Source organism: Odocoileus virginianus, chromosome 6 (assembly GCF_023699985.2).
Source record: "Odocoileus virginianus isolate 20LAN1187 ecotype Illinois chromosome 6, Ovbor_1.2, whole genome shotgun sequence".
In the NCBI taxonomy this organism is placed as follows: domain Eukaryota; kingdom Metazoa; phylum Chordata; class Mammalia; order Artiodactyla; family Cervidae; genus Odocoileus; species Odocoileus virginianus.
The window spans coordinates 17488840-17505991 of NC_069679.1; the positions used below are offsets into that span (position 1 = coordinate 17488840).

Sequence of the window (17152 nt, forward strand, 5' to 3'; positions counted from 1 at the left end):
TCACAAAGAGTTGGACACAACTGAGCGACTACACTTTTTTTCACTTTCAATCCTTTATCAGCAACATTCTGAAGGAAGATTTAAAGGATGAGTCTTTTTTTTTTTCCCCCCAGGACAATACCTTTACTGGGTTACTGGATTTACCTGGAGTCTAGTTTCTAAGGAATTTAGTGTGCTTCCCCCTGTCTTCTTTTCTTTATGCCAAGGGATTTCCTCATGTGAAAGAAGTGAATGGATAGTTGAATAGCCACTGTAAATTCCTTCTTATCCTGCATTAATAAGCACATTTTTGCTGCAATCTGGTCACCATCAAAATTGCCCTTATTATAACTTCTTAACTATTTAGCCATAGTAAGTTTTTTCTATACAATTTGATATTTTATATGTATTTAAAGAAAATAACTTTATTGCCACACATTATTTATTTAATTATTATAGTCATTTCATTAATTTTTTATATTCTACAATTTGCCTACTTTCTTTTATATAAGTAATTTATTTCTCATTCTTTTTTCCTACCCTAAATAATGCTTGAAATGTCACTGAAAGGTACTATTTAATTATAAATTATACAAATAATTTACTTTAAAATGATTAGATCAAGATTTTATAATTTCAGGAACATAATCAAATAGATTTCTTTCAAAAATGTGTGATAGAAAGCAATCTTTTCAGGAATATCAAGATGGCAAAACAAAAAATAAGTAAGTATGCTGTGACTCATATTGCCCCATAAACTTTGTGACATATTTGGATATGCCATAAAATACTTGAGAAACTTTTATTTTAAAGTAGTGATTTGGAGTTTGTGTTTGATCTCTGGTCTTAACAAATACCTATTAAAATATAAAATTAATATGAAAGTTGGAAAAATCATCTATAACAAAAAATAAATATATAAATAAGCATAGTAGTAGTTTTTGTGACCTTCGATTAGGCAAAGATTTCTTAGATATGAAACCAGCATCACAAGTGATAAAAGGTACAATTCAAAACTTCAAAGGACAATCATAAATGTAAAAATGTAACTCACAGATTGATAAAAGATATCTGCAAATTATTTATCTAATAAGTGACTTATATCCAGAGTATATGTAAAGAACTCTACAGTTGAGAATTAGAAAGATGAATAGGCTAATGTTTTAAAAATTATCAGGGATTTGAATATATTATTCCCCGTGAAGACATGCAAGTGGCCAATAAGCACACTGAAAGATAATCATCATCTGTATCATTAGGGAAATGCAAGTGAGCACCACAATAAGATACGTCTTCATATATACAAGGATAGCCAAAGGACAAAAAAAAGAAAGAGCAAACAAGTGTTGGTGAGGATACAGAGAAAATGAACCCCATACATTTCATACTACGCTGATATGATAGTAAAGATGGCACAGTCACTTCGGAAAATAGTCTGACAATTCCTCAAAATGTTAAATAGTTAACGTATGACACAGCAATTCCTCTCCCTAGAGTAAACCCCCCAAAGTGAAAATATATGTTCACACAAAAACTTGTACATGTATAGTTCATAATAGATCAATGATGGAAACAACTCAAATGTCCATCAACTATTGAATAGATAAAATGTGGTATATTCCTACTAAGAAATGCTATTCAGCCATAAAAAGGAATAAAGTACAGATAAACACGCCCAGCAAAAATGAATCTTGTACACATTATGTTAAGTGAAAGAAGTTAGTCACAAAAGGTCACACATATTGTATGATTCCATTTATATGAAATTTTGAGAACAAGGAAAAATCTATAGAACAGAAAGTAGATTAATTGTTTACAAGGACTGGAGAGAGGAAGGATAGGGGGAGTAATAACTAATGGATTCATGGTCTTTTTGTGGAATGAGGAAAATTCTGGCTGACAGTATGAGATGCTATTGTTCTTGACATAGTTAGCAAAGCAAATCTAGTAATTTCTGTAATTGCAACAATACCTGAGGGTCACTGGCTGTTATCTCTAGCTTGTAGAATGCACAAATGATGTAACAGGAAAAGGCAGTGTATGATTTATTTTATAGAGAATTTATTTTAAAAATAATTATTAAATTAAACATATAATGGAGAAATAATGGCAACCATCTGGATCGAAATTCTGAGTATTTAAACTAAATCTTGATGAGAAAGTGGGAAGTACAATTATGATAAATGAACTTTTATAAAGAAGTTAATTAATTTTTTCATGTCTTTAATATTGACATAGAAATTAAAATTTAAATGTTGTTTTGTAAATTTAGCATGACTTTTGACTTACCAGAGAAATATTAGTAATAAATATTTGATTATTGTGTATAGATGTGTAACTGATATGGTAACATCAAAATTTTAGCTAGTATTAAGTCTGAATGCCAGGAAGATGACTAATTATTTTTTCTTTGATTATTTTATTTGAATATGAAAAAATTTTACTATTAATGTAAATTTTCTCAAACAATAAAAAAATGGACAGATGGCCACAGTTAATTTAATAAACATTTAATTACATTTGACTATGTTCTCCTCCCTCCCCCAAATATATTTGTCTAACGTGGTTAATACAATTGAATGCTAATCTGTCTATCATTTATTTCACATATACTATTTCAGTTGCAAACACGAGTTCTTCAAAGATTTCTGCCAGGCCTCTGCCTAAATCTCACAGTCTTAAATAATTTCCTCAGAGCCTCCTTCATCTCTTTATTCCGGAGACTATAGATCAAGGGGTTGAACAGTGGAGTTAACACAGAATAAAACAAAGTCACATATTTCTGAATCCCGGCTGGATTGCCTGCTGTTGGGCTCACATATACGACCATAATAGAGCCATAGAACAGAGACACTACAGCCAGATGGGAGCCACATGTAGAGAAAGCCTTATGCCGGCCTTCTGCTGAGGGCACCATAAGCACAGCCCTGATAACCAGGGTGTAGGAGCTGGTAATGAAGAGTAAGGTGGAGAAAATGAGGACTGAATTGTAGATGGCACAGATGATCTCAGCGGCAGGAGCTGGCACACAGGACAGCTTTATAAGGGGTCCTGGGTCACATAGGAAGTGATCAATTTTATTGAGACAACAAAAGGGGAGTTGAAAGATTAGATATATAGGCAAGAGGAAGTACAAGAAGCCACACAGCCAGCAGCAGGCTCCCATTGTGATGCAGCGTTGCACCGTCATGACAGTGGGGTAGTGAAGGGGCCTGCAGATGGCAAGGTACCTGTCAAAGGCCATGGCAGACAAGAAGAGGGTCTCAGTGGTGCCCATGGAGAAGAAGAAGTAGAACTGGAGGAAGCAGCCAGAGAAGGAGATGGTGTTGGTCTCAGAAAGAAAGTTGGCTAGCATATTAGGGACAGTGGAGGTGATAAACCAGATCTCCAGGAAGGAAAAATTGGCCAGCAAGACGTACATTGGAGTTTGCAGTTGATGGTCACACCTCACAGCACAGATAATGCACAGATTTCCAATGAGTGTCAGAACATATGTCCCAGAAAAAACTGAGAAACAGAGGATCCGAATTTCCCAAGTATAAGGGAAGCCTAAAAGGATGAATTTACTCACAGAGCTAGAGCAATTCTCTACATGGGTATACTTATTTGCTTTCAAAGCTGCAAAAGAATGACAGATTTCCATGTTAGAATTGGCCTTACAAAACATTACTCATTAGGGCAGATGACTTGCTTTGAGCCACATTACTTTGTGCTATACTTAGTTGCATCCAACTCTTCGGTACCCCATGGACTGTAGCCCACCAGGCTCATCCGTCTAGAATACTGGAGTGGGAAGCCTATCCCTTCTCCAGCGGATCTTCCTGACCCAGGAATTGAATGGTGGTCTCCTGCATTGCAGGCAAATTCTTTACCAGCTGAGTTACCTACCATATACAGAGATGTTACCATGATTTTCAAATATTCATATTCCTATTCTGGATATAATAAAAACAAAGTGAACAAAGAGCTTTCCTAATTTCCTACAGCTAACAAAGTGTTAACAATAAGTAAATATGTATAAGGACTTACCATTTTAAATAATACTGAAAAAACACAGATTCTGCTCCCCCCTCCAAAAACAAACAAATAAAAACACAGCCAAGTTAACTCAGTGTTTGTGACATATAAAGACATTAAAGATAATGCTATTCAATATTCTTTGTTCTATTAGCGAGAAATACGTCAAGTTGAATTAAGGACAATACCAACAGATCTAAATCCTTTATACAACTTTAAATTTTTTTGAGTTAGGTTATGAGAAATATTCCTATATCTTTTTTTCCTATATCTTTTTAAGAATAGATTATAAGTCAATATTAAAATGAAAATTTATGAGAGTTCACATTTCAATTCCTCCCTTCAGTAAAAACACACTCTCGAAAATACATGTTAAAGTCAAGTAAGTATCAATTATTAAAATATGTCATGTTTACTTATTATGCTCACAAAGAATGTACTAAATTTTGCAATCTCAAGTACAAATAAAATTCCTTGCCTGCTACTCATTAAAAGTAACAGAAAGTACAGGGGATAGACTTTTCTGAAAGAAGGAGTATCCATTCATTTTCTGGAATTTTCCCTGGTTTAGGATCAGAACACCCTTATATAGAGCAGGAATAAAAAGGAGCACCTGGCAAGATCCTTTAAGAGTTTTAGCAAATGTTTGAAGAACATTTTTTATAAGCTCTCATATAAAATCTTGGCTATGATTCTGGAGAAATAGTATTTTTATAGTTCCCATATTAAGTTATAAAACGAGAAGGGGTAGAAGAAAGAAATAAGGAAAGCTCAGACACATGTGAGCTTTACCTTACCTGAAGATACAAGGTGAATATCATAGAATTTTGTATAGTTGAATGACATTTTCCACATCTGAGTATACAGAAAAACCAAATACAACAGTTTTCTCATATCTCAAAAAAACCAGATATAGTAGTGTTCCATGAATTACTGTGGGAATTCATATGAATTGTTGAATAGGCTGTTAGGAACATTATGGGATTAAGAAGTCAGTCATGGGTACTCTTCAGGTTTGCCCTCTGTAGTTCTCCCTTTTTATATAAACTGTAAAGGCAAAGTGACAGTGGCAAAGAGAATCATGGTCTAGACAGAATCAAATGAAGAATTTAAATATTGTTCCCTTTTATGTTCTGTAGAGGCCATCTTTGGAAACTGGCCCTCTAGAGAGGGAATTCATAACACAGCAGTTCTGTTGAACCTGGTTTCCTATTGTTGGTCTTTATTCAGCATGCTGCATTAAGTTTCAGATTCTTACACATTTTTTATTCTACTTTGGAGATTTCTCTTTAGTAATGATGAGGAGGAATGGAAACAAAAAAACTGGCAGGGAAAGTTTGCTGTTTTAGCTATGATAGAAAGTAAATTTATCTCTAGTGATTACAAGAAAGTTGTGACTGGCAATGAAACTTGATTTTACATTTGAAGAAAAGTCTCTGGAATAAAGGTTAGCATAGTGATCAGGAGTCTGTGTATTTAACCATATTAAAGACCTCTTTCCATGTATTAATTCCATCTTTGATGCCCTACCCCAAACTCGCCACCACCACCACGTTGAGAGACACATTCTTTAGCTGTGAGTATGATATTTTAAAATAAAAAGTAAGTTATAAAAATTTAGCATGCAGTTAGCCACTTTAATAATATGTTTGAATGATTTTGTACTAAAATATTAGTATTATCATATGGATATATAAGATTTTACACAATGACTACCTAATTGTTGAGCCCTTAGATAACCAGATAGATAACTTTAGATAACCAGAGTTACAAAGATTATATTATTTTAAGCCACATTCTAGAGTAAAATATTTCCAAACAATAGAACATTATCAAGTAAGATGTATACCTTAAGAGCTATCCATTATTGTATCATATATGAATATAATATATAAATATAACACAATTTTTAATTAATAGAAGTAACATAAGAATGCCTTAATAGATGTAGAAGCAAAAATAGATAAATTTGAAACCTATTTTTGATAAAGTAAACCAGAAATAGAAATAAATGATCTAAATTGATTTAAAAAAAACCTCTTCATCAGAAATAATTGGCAAAATCATATTTTAGTAGTAAAACACAAAAACATTACAATTAAAATCAAAGACGAAACAAAATATTCCTATGACAGAGTTATTGTTCTAAGTGATTCATTTTCCTTTTTTACTAAAGGATAACATTTCTATCTTTCACAAATGTTAGACTAAGCTAATGTGACTTGGTTTGCCCAGTAAGACAAATTTACATATGGCACTTTTAAAGAAAACCTTTAAGAACCATTTTGCAATGCATCATAGCTCTTTTTCCCGTGCAATAAAGTACACCCATGGCTGATTCATGTCAACTTATGGCAAAAACTGCTATAATATTGTAAAGTAATTAGCCTCCAATTAAAAAAATAAATTAATTAGAAAAAAAAACCTATTTGCAGGGCAGGAATAGAGACACAGTGCAGAGAATTGACTTGTGGACATCGTGGGGGAAGGGGAGAGTGGGATGAACTGAGAGAGCTGCATTGACATATATTCTTTACCATGTGTAAAACAGCTAGCTAGCTAGCAGGAAACTGCTGTACATACAGGGAGCCCAGCTCAGTGCTCTGTGATGACCTAGAGGGGTAATATGGGAAGCGAGGTACAAGAGGGAGAGAAAATACATATACCAACCAGAAGCAACAAGTCAATGTGAATTAAAAAAAAAAGAAGTTGCTGTAAGTCACTGATACTTACAGGTACTTTTAAGATAATGTAATTTGGGGAAAGTCAGTTGATACATCATCATCATTGCTTGTATATACACCAATGAAATGAGACAAAGGTAATATTAGGCATGAATATTAGGAAAATAAATTTTGATTGTTGACTAAGAAATGAATGTCTACCAAGAAGAAGAGAATCAACTAAAACACAAAATGATTCAATAAGTTGGCTAACTACAAAACATGTAGGTAATAAAACTTTCCTTTTATGGATGAGAATATTGTAATTTTTATGGGTAAATTATTTCACTTTCAATAGAAACACAAATCATCTGGAAATAAACTTTGAAAGATAGTACATGCACCATTAAGAAAATGTGAATGTTGACCAAGGTATATAAAAGAAAATCAGATTATCAGGAAAGTCATACCATGTTTTTCATGAATTGACTTCTTAATGTTAAGTATAAATATTTAACACAAGGCAGTGCACAAATCCAAGGCAGTCTAGACAAATCCCAGTCAGACTGTGGGAGAGAAACTGTTATAGAAGTTTTCAACTTGAGAAAGAGATTTTAAAACTCTCCTTTGAAATAAACTCTCAGGATAATAAACAAATTTTGAAAAAGTAAAATAATGATGTAAGATTTTACCTATCAGATTCAAAAAGTGAAAAGACAACTTACAGAATGGAAGAAAATGCTTGCAACTGTTGCCAGCATCACCCTGATATCAATATCAGACAAAAATATTACAAAAAAAAAAACTACAGGTCAATATCACTGATGAATGTAGATGCACAAATCGTCCAAAAAATTTGCAAAACAAATTCAATAATACTTAAAATGATTATACACCATGATCCAGTCGTGCTTATCTCAGAGATGCAAGGATGGTTCAATATCCACAAAGCAATCAACTCAATACACTACATTAACAAATTGAAGAATAAAGATCAAATATCATTTTAATAGATCCAGAGAAAGCTTTTGACAATACTCAACATGCATCTATGATGAAAACTCTAAGCAAAGTGGATATAGAGGGAAGGTACTTCAACATAAAAAAGCCATATATAATAACCTCACAGTTAACATCATACTCACTGCTAAAAATCTGAAAACATTTTCTTTAAGATCAGGAACAAGACAAGAATACCCACTCTCATCACTTTTATTTTTAATAGACTCTTCAGTAGATGCTGTTGGAAAACCTTCATAGCTACATGCAAAAGGACTAAGCTAGACTACTTTCTCATGCTCTTTGTAAAAATTAATCAAAAATAGATTAAAGACCTAATGGGGTTCGCAAACAGTTGGACACAACTAATACTTTCACTTTACTTTTTTTTTTCTAAAGGCAAGTGTAAAGCCTCAAACCATAAAACTCCTAGCAGAAAATGCAGGAAGTATGCTCTCTGACATTGGTCATAGTGTTATTTTTCTAGATCCATCTCTTTTTAAGCAAAGGAAACTAAAAAAAAAAAAAAAATGAATACAGCAAACTTTGCCTTTTGCATGGCAAAGGAAACCATCAACAAAGTGAAAAGACAGCTTGCTAAACTGGAGAAATCATTTTCAAATAATATACTTGATATGGGGTTAATATCCAAAATATATAAATCACTCATATACCTCAACAACAAAAACCAACCAGCTGAAAAATGGACCTGTATTGACATTTTTCTAAAGAAGGCATACAGCTGACCAACAGGCACATGATAAGATATTCAACATCAGAAATCATCAGAGAATTGCAAATGAAAACCACAATGACAGAATGGCTATTATCAAAAAGACAACAAATAAGGAGTATTGGTGAGGATGTGGAAAAAAGGAAACACTTGTACACTGCTGGGGAAATTGTAAATTGGTGCAGTCACTATGGAAAAAGTATGAAGTTTCTCTAAAAAATTAAAAATAAACTGTCATATGATTCAGCAATGTCATGTCTGGGTATTTATCAAAGAAAACAAAAACCTTAATTGAAAAAGATATATGTACCCCAGTGTTTATTGTAGCATTATTTACAATAGCCAAAATATGAAAATAACCTAAATTTCATTACCCTGACATCAAAGCCAGACAAAGACATAGGAAATGAAAACTACAGATCAATGTCTCTAATGAATGCTGAAATAAAAATCATCAACAGATATTCAACATCATATAGCATATTAAAAGGATTGTAAGAGGAGGAGCCAAGATGGCAGAGGACTAGGACGGGGAGACCACTTTCTCTCCTACAAATTCGTCGAAAGAACAATTGAATGCTGAGCAAATTTCACAAAACAACTTCTGATCGCTAGCAGAGGACATCAGGCGCCCAGAAAAGCAGCCCATTGTCTTCGAAGGGAGGTAGGACAAAATATTAAAGATAAAAAGAGAGACAAAAGAGCTAGGGATGGAGACCCGTCCTGGGAAGGGAGTCTTAATAGAGAAAGTTTCCAATCACCAGGAAACCCTCGCACTGGCGGGTCTGGGGGAAGTTTTCGAATCTCGGAGGGCAACCTAACTGGGAGGAAAAATTAAATAAGGCCCACAGATTACGTGCCTAAAAGCAACTCCCAGCAGAAAAGTACCCCAGACACCCGCACCCACCACCAACAAGCAAGGGTGGAACGGAGAGGAGCGGGCGGCATTGCTTAGGGTAAGGACCGGCCCGAAGGCCCTGAGAGCAATCGGAGGGAGCTCTTTTAAACTGTGGGATAGCAAGGGAGAAAATTAACCAGCCCGAACACACTGCCGGCCGTTCGCAAAACAAAGGAACTGAGAAACTCCAGAGAAGAGCTGGCCCATCCCCGCTGGAGGTAGGAGGCGGGGGAAGGGGAAAGGGGCAAACTCAGCCCCAGAGAAGCCACCCCCTCCCACACAGCAAACAGGCCTCCGGTTTCTATCTAAAGAATTCCTAAGATTCTGGATGGTCGACATCCGCCGGGAGGGTCGCGGCTAGAGGCCAGCTCCTGAGAACAAACACAAGCTGCTGGCACACAGCCGGCACGCGCTGGGGCCGCGGAGGGAAAAGGCGCGCCACACCCAGGGAGAGAGCGCCCAAGCCCCTGGCTGCCAGAGCCGCTCAGGCTGGGGAAGGCGCGAAATGCAGACGCAACCGAATCCGCGCTTTTGTGGAGTACCCGAAAACTGGAACCGCACTCAACGCAGGGCCCGCTCCATATAGAGCAGCAGGGAGCCTGAGCAGTGTAGACGGGGAAAGCACAGACACCCGTGAGCGGGGCAAACCCAGTGTGGCCGGAACACGGTGAGTGCTATCCGCACACAGCGATATCTGTCGGCAGCGCCCCGCCCTCCCCATAGCAGGACTGAACTGAACTAGCAAACCTAAATAAGAGATCACCTCCGCCCGCCTGTGTCAGGGCGGAAATTAGACACTGAAGAGACGGCAAACAGAAGCCAAATAAACAAAGGGAACCGCTTCAGAAAGGACCGGTGCAAAAGATTAAAATCCCTGACGGTAACACCGACTACACCGGAAGGGGCCTATAGATATCAAGAAGTGTAAGCTGGAAAGAGGAGCTATTTGAAATTGAACTGAACTTACACTGACTGCAACAGCTCCAGAGAAATTCCTAGATATATATGTATTTTTTTTTATTAAAAAAATTTTTTTTTCTTTCCTTTTTTTAAATTTTTTTCTCTTTTATTTTCTTTTAAAATTCCCTATTACTCCCCCATTACTCCTCAACTTTCATTTTCATATATTTTTATGATTTTTTTAGTTAGGGAAAAGTTTTTCTTTTTTTTTTTCTTTTTTTTTTTTTCTTGTTTTTCTCTCCTATTTCCTTTTAAAGTCCTCTAATACTCCTCTATTATCCCTTAATTTTCATTTTCATTTCACTATAACCTTGCAAAAAAAAAAGAGAGAGAGAAGCCCTATTTTTAAACTGAACTTCATATATATTTCTAAATTTTTTGTGTGTTTTTGTTTTTAAATATTGTATTTCAAGAGTCTAACCTCTACACTAGATTTTTAATCTTTCCAGTATGTGATATAAATTTTGGACATTTAAGAACCCAATATTTAGTTCCCATTTCTATTCAGGAGTGTGGTGATTACTCTCTCCCACTTTTGACTCTCTGTTTTCTACCTCAGAACACCTCTATTTCCTCCTTTCCCCTTCTCTTCCCAATCCAATTCCGTGAATCTTTGTGGGTGTCTGGGCTACGGAGAACACTTTGGGAACAGATAACTGCGTAGATCTGTCTCTCTCTTCTTGAGTCCCCCTTTTTTTCCTCCTGCTCATGTCTATCTCCTTCCTCCATCTCCTATTCTTCATGTAACTCTGTGAACCTCTCTGGTTGTCTCTCACGGTGGAGAATCTTTTCACCATTAACCTAGAAGTTTTATTATCAGTGCTGTATAGTTGGAGAAGTCTTGAGACTACTGGAAGAATAAAACTGAAATCCAGAGGCAGGAGACTTAAGCCCAAAACCTGAGAAAACCAGAAAACTCCTGACTACATGGAACATTAAGGAATAAGAGACCATCCAAAAGCCTTCATACCTACACCAAAGCCAACCAACACCCAAGAGCCAATAAGCTCCAGAACAAGACATACCACACAAATTCTTTAGCAACGCAGGAACATAGACCTGAGTGTCAACATACAGGCTGCCCAAAGTCACACCTAACACATAGACCCATCACAAAACTCATTACTGGACACTCCATTGCACTCAAGAGAGAAGAAATCCAATTCCACGCACCAGAACACTGACACAAGCTTCCCTAACCAGGAAACCTTAACAAAGCAATCATCCAACCCCACCCACTGGGTGAAACCTCCACAATAAAAAGGAACCACAGACCACTAGAATACAGAAAGCCCACTCCAGACACAGCAATCTAAACAAGATGAAAAGGCAGAGAAATACCCAACAGGTAAAAGAACATGAAAAATGCCCACCAAGTCAAACAAAAGAGGAGGAGATAGGGAATCTACCTGAAAAAGAATTTAGAATAATGATAATAAAAATGATCCAAAATCTTGAAAACAAAATGGAGTTACAGATAAATAGCTTGGAGACAAAGATTGAGAAGATGCAAGAAATGTTTAACAAGGACCTAGAAGAAATAAAGAGTCAATTAAAAATGAATAATGCAATAAATGAGATCAAAATCACTCTGGAGGGAACCATGAGTAGAATAATGGAGACAGAAGATAGGATAAGTGAGGTAGAAGATAAAATGGTGGAAATAAATGAAGCAGAGAGGAAAAAAGAAAAAAGAATCGAAAGAAATGAGGACAACCTCAGGGATCTCTGGGACAATGTGAAACGCCCCAACATTTGAATCATAGGAGTCCCAAAAGAAGAAGACAAAAAGAAAGGCCATGACAAGTTACTCGAGGAGATAATAGCTGAAAACTTCCCTAAAATGGGGAAGGAAATAGCCACCCAAGTCCAAGAAACCCAGAGAGTCCCAAACGGGATCAACCCAAGGCGAAACACCCCAAGACACATATTAATCAAATTAACAAAGATCAAACACAAAGAACAAATATTAAAAGCAGCAAGGGAGAAACAGCAAATAACACACAAAGGGATTCCCATAAGGATAACAGCTGATCTATCAATAGAAACTCTTCAGGCCAGAAGGGAATGGCAGGACATACTTAGAGTAATGAAAGAGAATAACCTACAACCTAGATTACTCTACCCAGCAAGGATCTCATTCAGATATGAAGAAGAACTCAAAAGCTTTACAGACAAGCAAAAGCTGAGAGAATTCAGCACCACCAAACCAGCTCTTCAACAAATGCTAAAGGATCTTCTCTAGACAGGAAACACAGAAAGGTTGTATAATCGTGAACCCCAAACAACAAAGTAAATGGCAACGGAACTATACCTATCAATAATTACCTTAAATGTAAATGGGTTGAATGCCCCAACCAAAAGACAAAGGCTGGCTGAATGGATACAAAAACAAAACCCCTATATATGCTGTCTACAAGAGACCCACCTCAAAACAAGGGACACACACAGACTAAAAGTGAAAGGCTGGAAAAAAATATTTCATGCAAACGGAGACCAAAAGAAAGCAGGACTTGCAATACTCATATCAGATAAAATAGACTTTCAAATAAAGGCTGTGAAAAGAGACAAAGAAGGACACTACATAATGATCAAAGGATCAATCCAAGAAGAAGATATAACATTTATAAATATATATGCACCCAACATAGGAGCATTGCAATATGTAAGGCAAACACTAACGAGTATGAAAGAGGAAATTAATAGTAACACAGTAATAGTTGGAGACTTTAATACCCCACTCACAACTATGGATAGATCAACTAAACAAAATGAACAAGGAAACACAAACTTTAAAGGACACAATGGACCAGCTAGACCTTACTGACATCTATAGGACGTTTCACCCCAAAACAATCAACTTCACCTTTTTCTCAAGTGCACATGGAACCTTCTCCAGAATAGATCACATCCTGGGCCATAAATCTAGTCTTGGTAAATTCAAAAAAATTGAAATCATTCCAGTCATCTTTTCTGACTACAGTGCAGTAAGATTAGATCTCAATTACAGGAAAAAAATTATTAAAAATTCAAACATATGGAGGCTAAACAACACGCTTCTGAATAACCAACAAATCATAGAAGAAATCAAAAAAGAAATCAAAATATGCATAGAAATGAATGAAAATGAAAACACAACAACCCAGAACCTTTGGGACACTGTAAAAGCAGTGCTAAGGGGAAGGTTCATAGCATTACAGGCCTACCTCAAGAAACAAGAAAAAAGTCAAATAAATAACCTAACTCTACACCTAAAGCAACTAGAGAAGGAAGAAATGAAGAACCCCAGGGTTAGTAGAAGGAAAGAAATCTTAAAAATTAGGGCAGAAATACATGCAAAAGAAACTAAAGAGACCATAGCAAAAATCAACAAAGCCAAAAGCTGGTTTTTTGAAAAAATAAACAAAATTGACAAACCATTAGTAAGACTCATTAAGAAATAAAGGGAAAAGAACCAGATTAACAAAATTAGAAACGAAAATGGAGAGATCACAACAGACAACACTGAAATACAAAGGATCATAAGAGACTACTACCAGCAGCTCTATGCCAATAAAATGGACAACTTGAAAGAAATGGACAAGTTCTTAGAGAAGTATAACTTTCCAAAACTGAACTAGGAAGAAATAGAAGATCTTAACAGAGCCATCACAAGCAAGAAAATCGAAACTGTAATCAGAAATCTTCCAGCAAACAAAAGCCCAGGACCAGATGGCTTCAGAGTTGAATTCTACCAAAAATTTAGAGAAGAGCTAACACCTATCTTACTCAAACTCTTCCAGAAAATTGCAGAAGAAGGTAAACTGTCAAACTCATTCTATGAGGCCACCATCACCCTAATTCCAAAACCAGACAAAGACGCCACAAAAAAGAAAACTACAGGCCAATATCACTGATGAACATAGATGCAAAAATCCTTAACAAAATTCTAGCAAATAGAATCCAACAACATATTAAAAAAATCATACACCATGACCAAGTGGGCTTTATCCCAGGAATGCAAGGATTCTTTAATATCCGCAAATCAATCAATGTAATACACCACATTAACAAATTGAAAAATAAAAACCATATTATTATCTCAATAGATGCAGAAAAAGCCTTTGACAAAATTCAACATCCATTTATGATTAAAACTCTCCAGAAAGCAGGAATAGAAGGAACATACCTCAACATAATAAAAGCTATATATGACAAACCCACAGCAAGCATCACCCTCAATGGTGAAAAATTGAAAGCATTTCCCCTGAAATCAGGAACAAGACAAGGGTGCCCACTCTCACCACTACTATTCAACATAGTTTTGGAAGTGTTGGCCACAGCAATCAGGGCAGAAGAAGAAGTAAAAGGAATCCAGATAGGAAAAGAAGAAGTGAAACTCTCTCTGTTTGCAGATGACATGATCCTCTACATAGAAAACCCTAAAGACTCTACCAGAAAATTACTAGAGCTAATCAACAAATACAGTAAAGTTGCAGGATATAAAGTTAACACACAGAAATCTCTTGCATTCCTATACACTAACAATGAGAAAACAGAAAGAGAAATTAAGGAAATGATACCATTCACCATTGCAACAAAAAGAATAAAATACTTAGGAGGATATCTACCTAAAGAAACAAAAGACCTATATATAGAAAACTATAAAACACTGATGAAAGAAATCAAAGAGGACACAAATAGATGGAGAAATATACCGTGTTCATGGATTGGAAGAATCAATATTGTCAAAATGGCTATACTACCCAAAGCAATCTATAGATTCAATGCAATCCCTATCAAGGTACCAACGGTATTTTTCACAGAACTAGAACAAATAATTTCACAATTTGTATGGAAATACAGAATACCTAGAATAGCCAAAGTAATCTTGAGAAAGAAGAATGGAACTGGAGGAATCAACCTGCCTGACTTCAGACTATACTACAAAGCCACAGTCATCAAGACAGTATGGTACTGGCACAAAGACAGAAATATAGATCAATGGAACAGAATAGAAAGCCCAGAGATAAATCCATGAACCTATGGTCACCTTATCTTTGACAAAGGAGGCAAGGATATACAACAGAAAAAAGACAACCTCTTTAACAAGTGGTGCTGGGAAAACTTGCCAACCACCTGTAAAAGAATGGAACTAGAACACTTTCTAACACAGTACACAAAAATAAACTCAAAATGGATTAAAGATCTAAATGTAAGACCAGAAACTATAAAACTCCTAGAGGAGAACATAGGCAAAACACTCTCTGACATAAATCACAGCAGGATCCTCTATGAGCCACATCCCAGAATATTAGAAATAAAAGCAAAAATAAACAAATGGGACCTGATGAAACTTAAAAGCTTTTGCACAACAAAGGAAACTATAAGCAAGTTGAAAAGACAGCCCTCAGATTGGGAGAAAATAATAGCAAACGAAGCAACAAGACAAAGGATTAATCTCAAAAATATACAAGCAACTCCTCCAGCTCAACTCCAGAAAAATAAATGATCCAATCAAAAAATGGGCCAAAGAACTCAACAGACATTTCTCCAAGGAAGACATACAGATGGCACAAAAACACATGAAAAGATGCTCAACATCACTCATTATCAGAGAAATGCAAATCAAAACCACAATGAGGTACCATTACACGCCAGTCAGGATGGCTGCTATCCAAAAGTCTACAAGCAACAAATGCTGGAGAGGGTGTGGAGAAAAGGGAACCCTCTTACACTGTTGGTGGAAATGCAAACTAGTACAGCCGCTATGGAAAACAGTGTGGAGATTTCTTAAAAAACTGGTAATAGAACTGCTATATGACCCAGCAATCCTACTTCTGGGCATACACACCAAGGAAACCAGATCTGAAAGAGACATGTGCACCCCAATGTTCATCGCAGCAATGTTTATAATAGCCAGGTCATGGAAACAACCTAGATGCCCATCAGCAGACAAATGGATGAGGAAGCTGTGGTACATAGACACCATGGAATATTACTCAGCCATTAAAAAGAATTCATTTGAATCAGTTCTAATGAGATGGATGAAACTGGAGCCCATTATACAGAGTGAAGTAAGCCAGAAAGATAAAGACCATTACAGTATACTAACACATATATGTGGAATTTTGAAAGATGGTAACGATAACCCTATATGCAAAACAGAAAAAGAGACACAGAGGTATAGAACAGACTTTTGGACTCTGTGGGAGAAGGCGAGGGTGGGATGTTTCAAGAGAACAGCATTGAAACATGTCTATTATCTAGGGTGAAACAGATCACCAGCCCAGGTTGGATGCATGAGACAAGTGCTCGGACCTGGTGCACTGGGAAGACCCAGAGGGATCGGGTGGAGAGGGAGGTGGGAGGGGGGACCGGGATGGGGAATACATGTAAGTCCATGGCTAATTCATGTCAATGTATGACAAAAAACACTAAAATATTGTAAAGTAATTAGCCTCCAACTAATAAAAATAAATGAAAAAAAAAAAAAAAAAGGATTGTACACTGTGACAAAGTGGGGCTTTTTCCTGGAATGCAAGGATGGTTTAAAAGATGAAGAGCAGTCAAAGTAATATATTAACTACAGGAAGGACTAAACCCACATGGATATCTCAACTAATGCAGAGAAAATATCTGACAAAACTCCTCACCCTTACATGATAAGAAACACACATACACAAAAAACAAACACTAGGGGTAGAAGTGAATTATCTCAGCATAATAAAGACCATTTAGGAAAAGACTCACAGTTAACATTAGAGCCAATGGTGAAAGACTGAAAACATTTCCTCTAGATTAGAAATAAGGCAAGAATTTCCACTCTTATCTATACTATTCAACATAAGAGGAAGTCCAGAGCTATTACACAAAAAAAAGAGGTAAATATTATCCTGAAATAGAAAAGGAAGAAGTAAAATG

At 36.1% G+C, this 17152-nt stretch overlaps 1 protein-coding gene across 1 annotated transcript; it reads right to left on the minus strand.

Moving 5' to 3' along the window:
- Positions 1-2617: 2617 nt before the first annotated feature.
- On the minus strand, positions 2618-3622 carry LOC110141708 (olfactory receptor 11H6-like). The gene has a single exon (XM_020900670.2). The coding sequence runs from the start codon at positions 3620-3622 to the stop codon at positions 2618-2620; it is 1005 nt and encodes a 334-aa protein (XP_020756329.2).
- Between the last annotated feature and the right edge of the window lie 13530 nt (positions 3623-17152).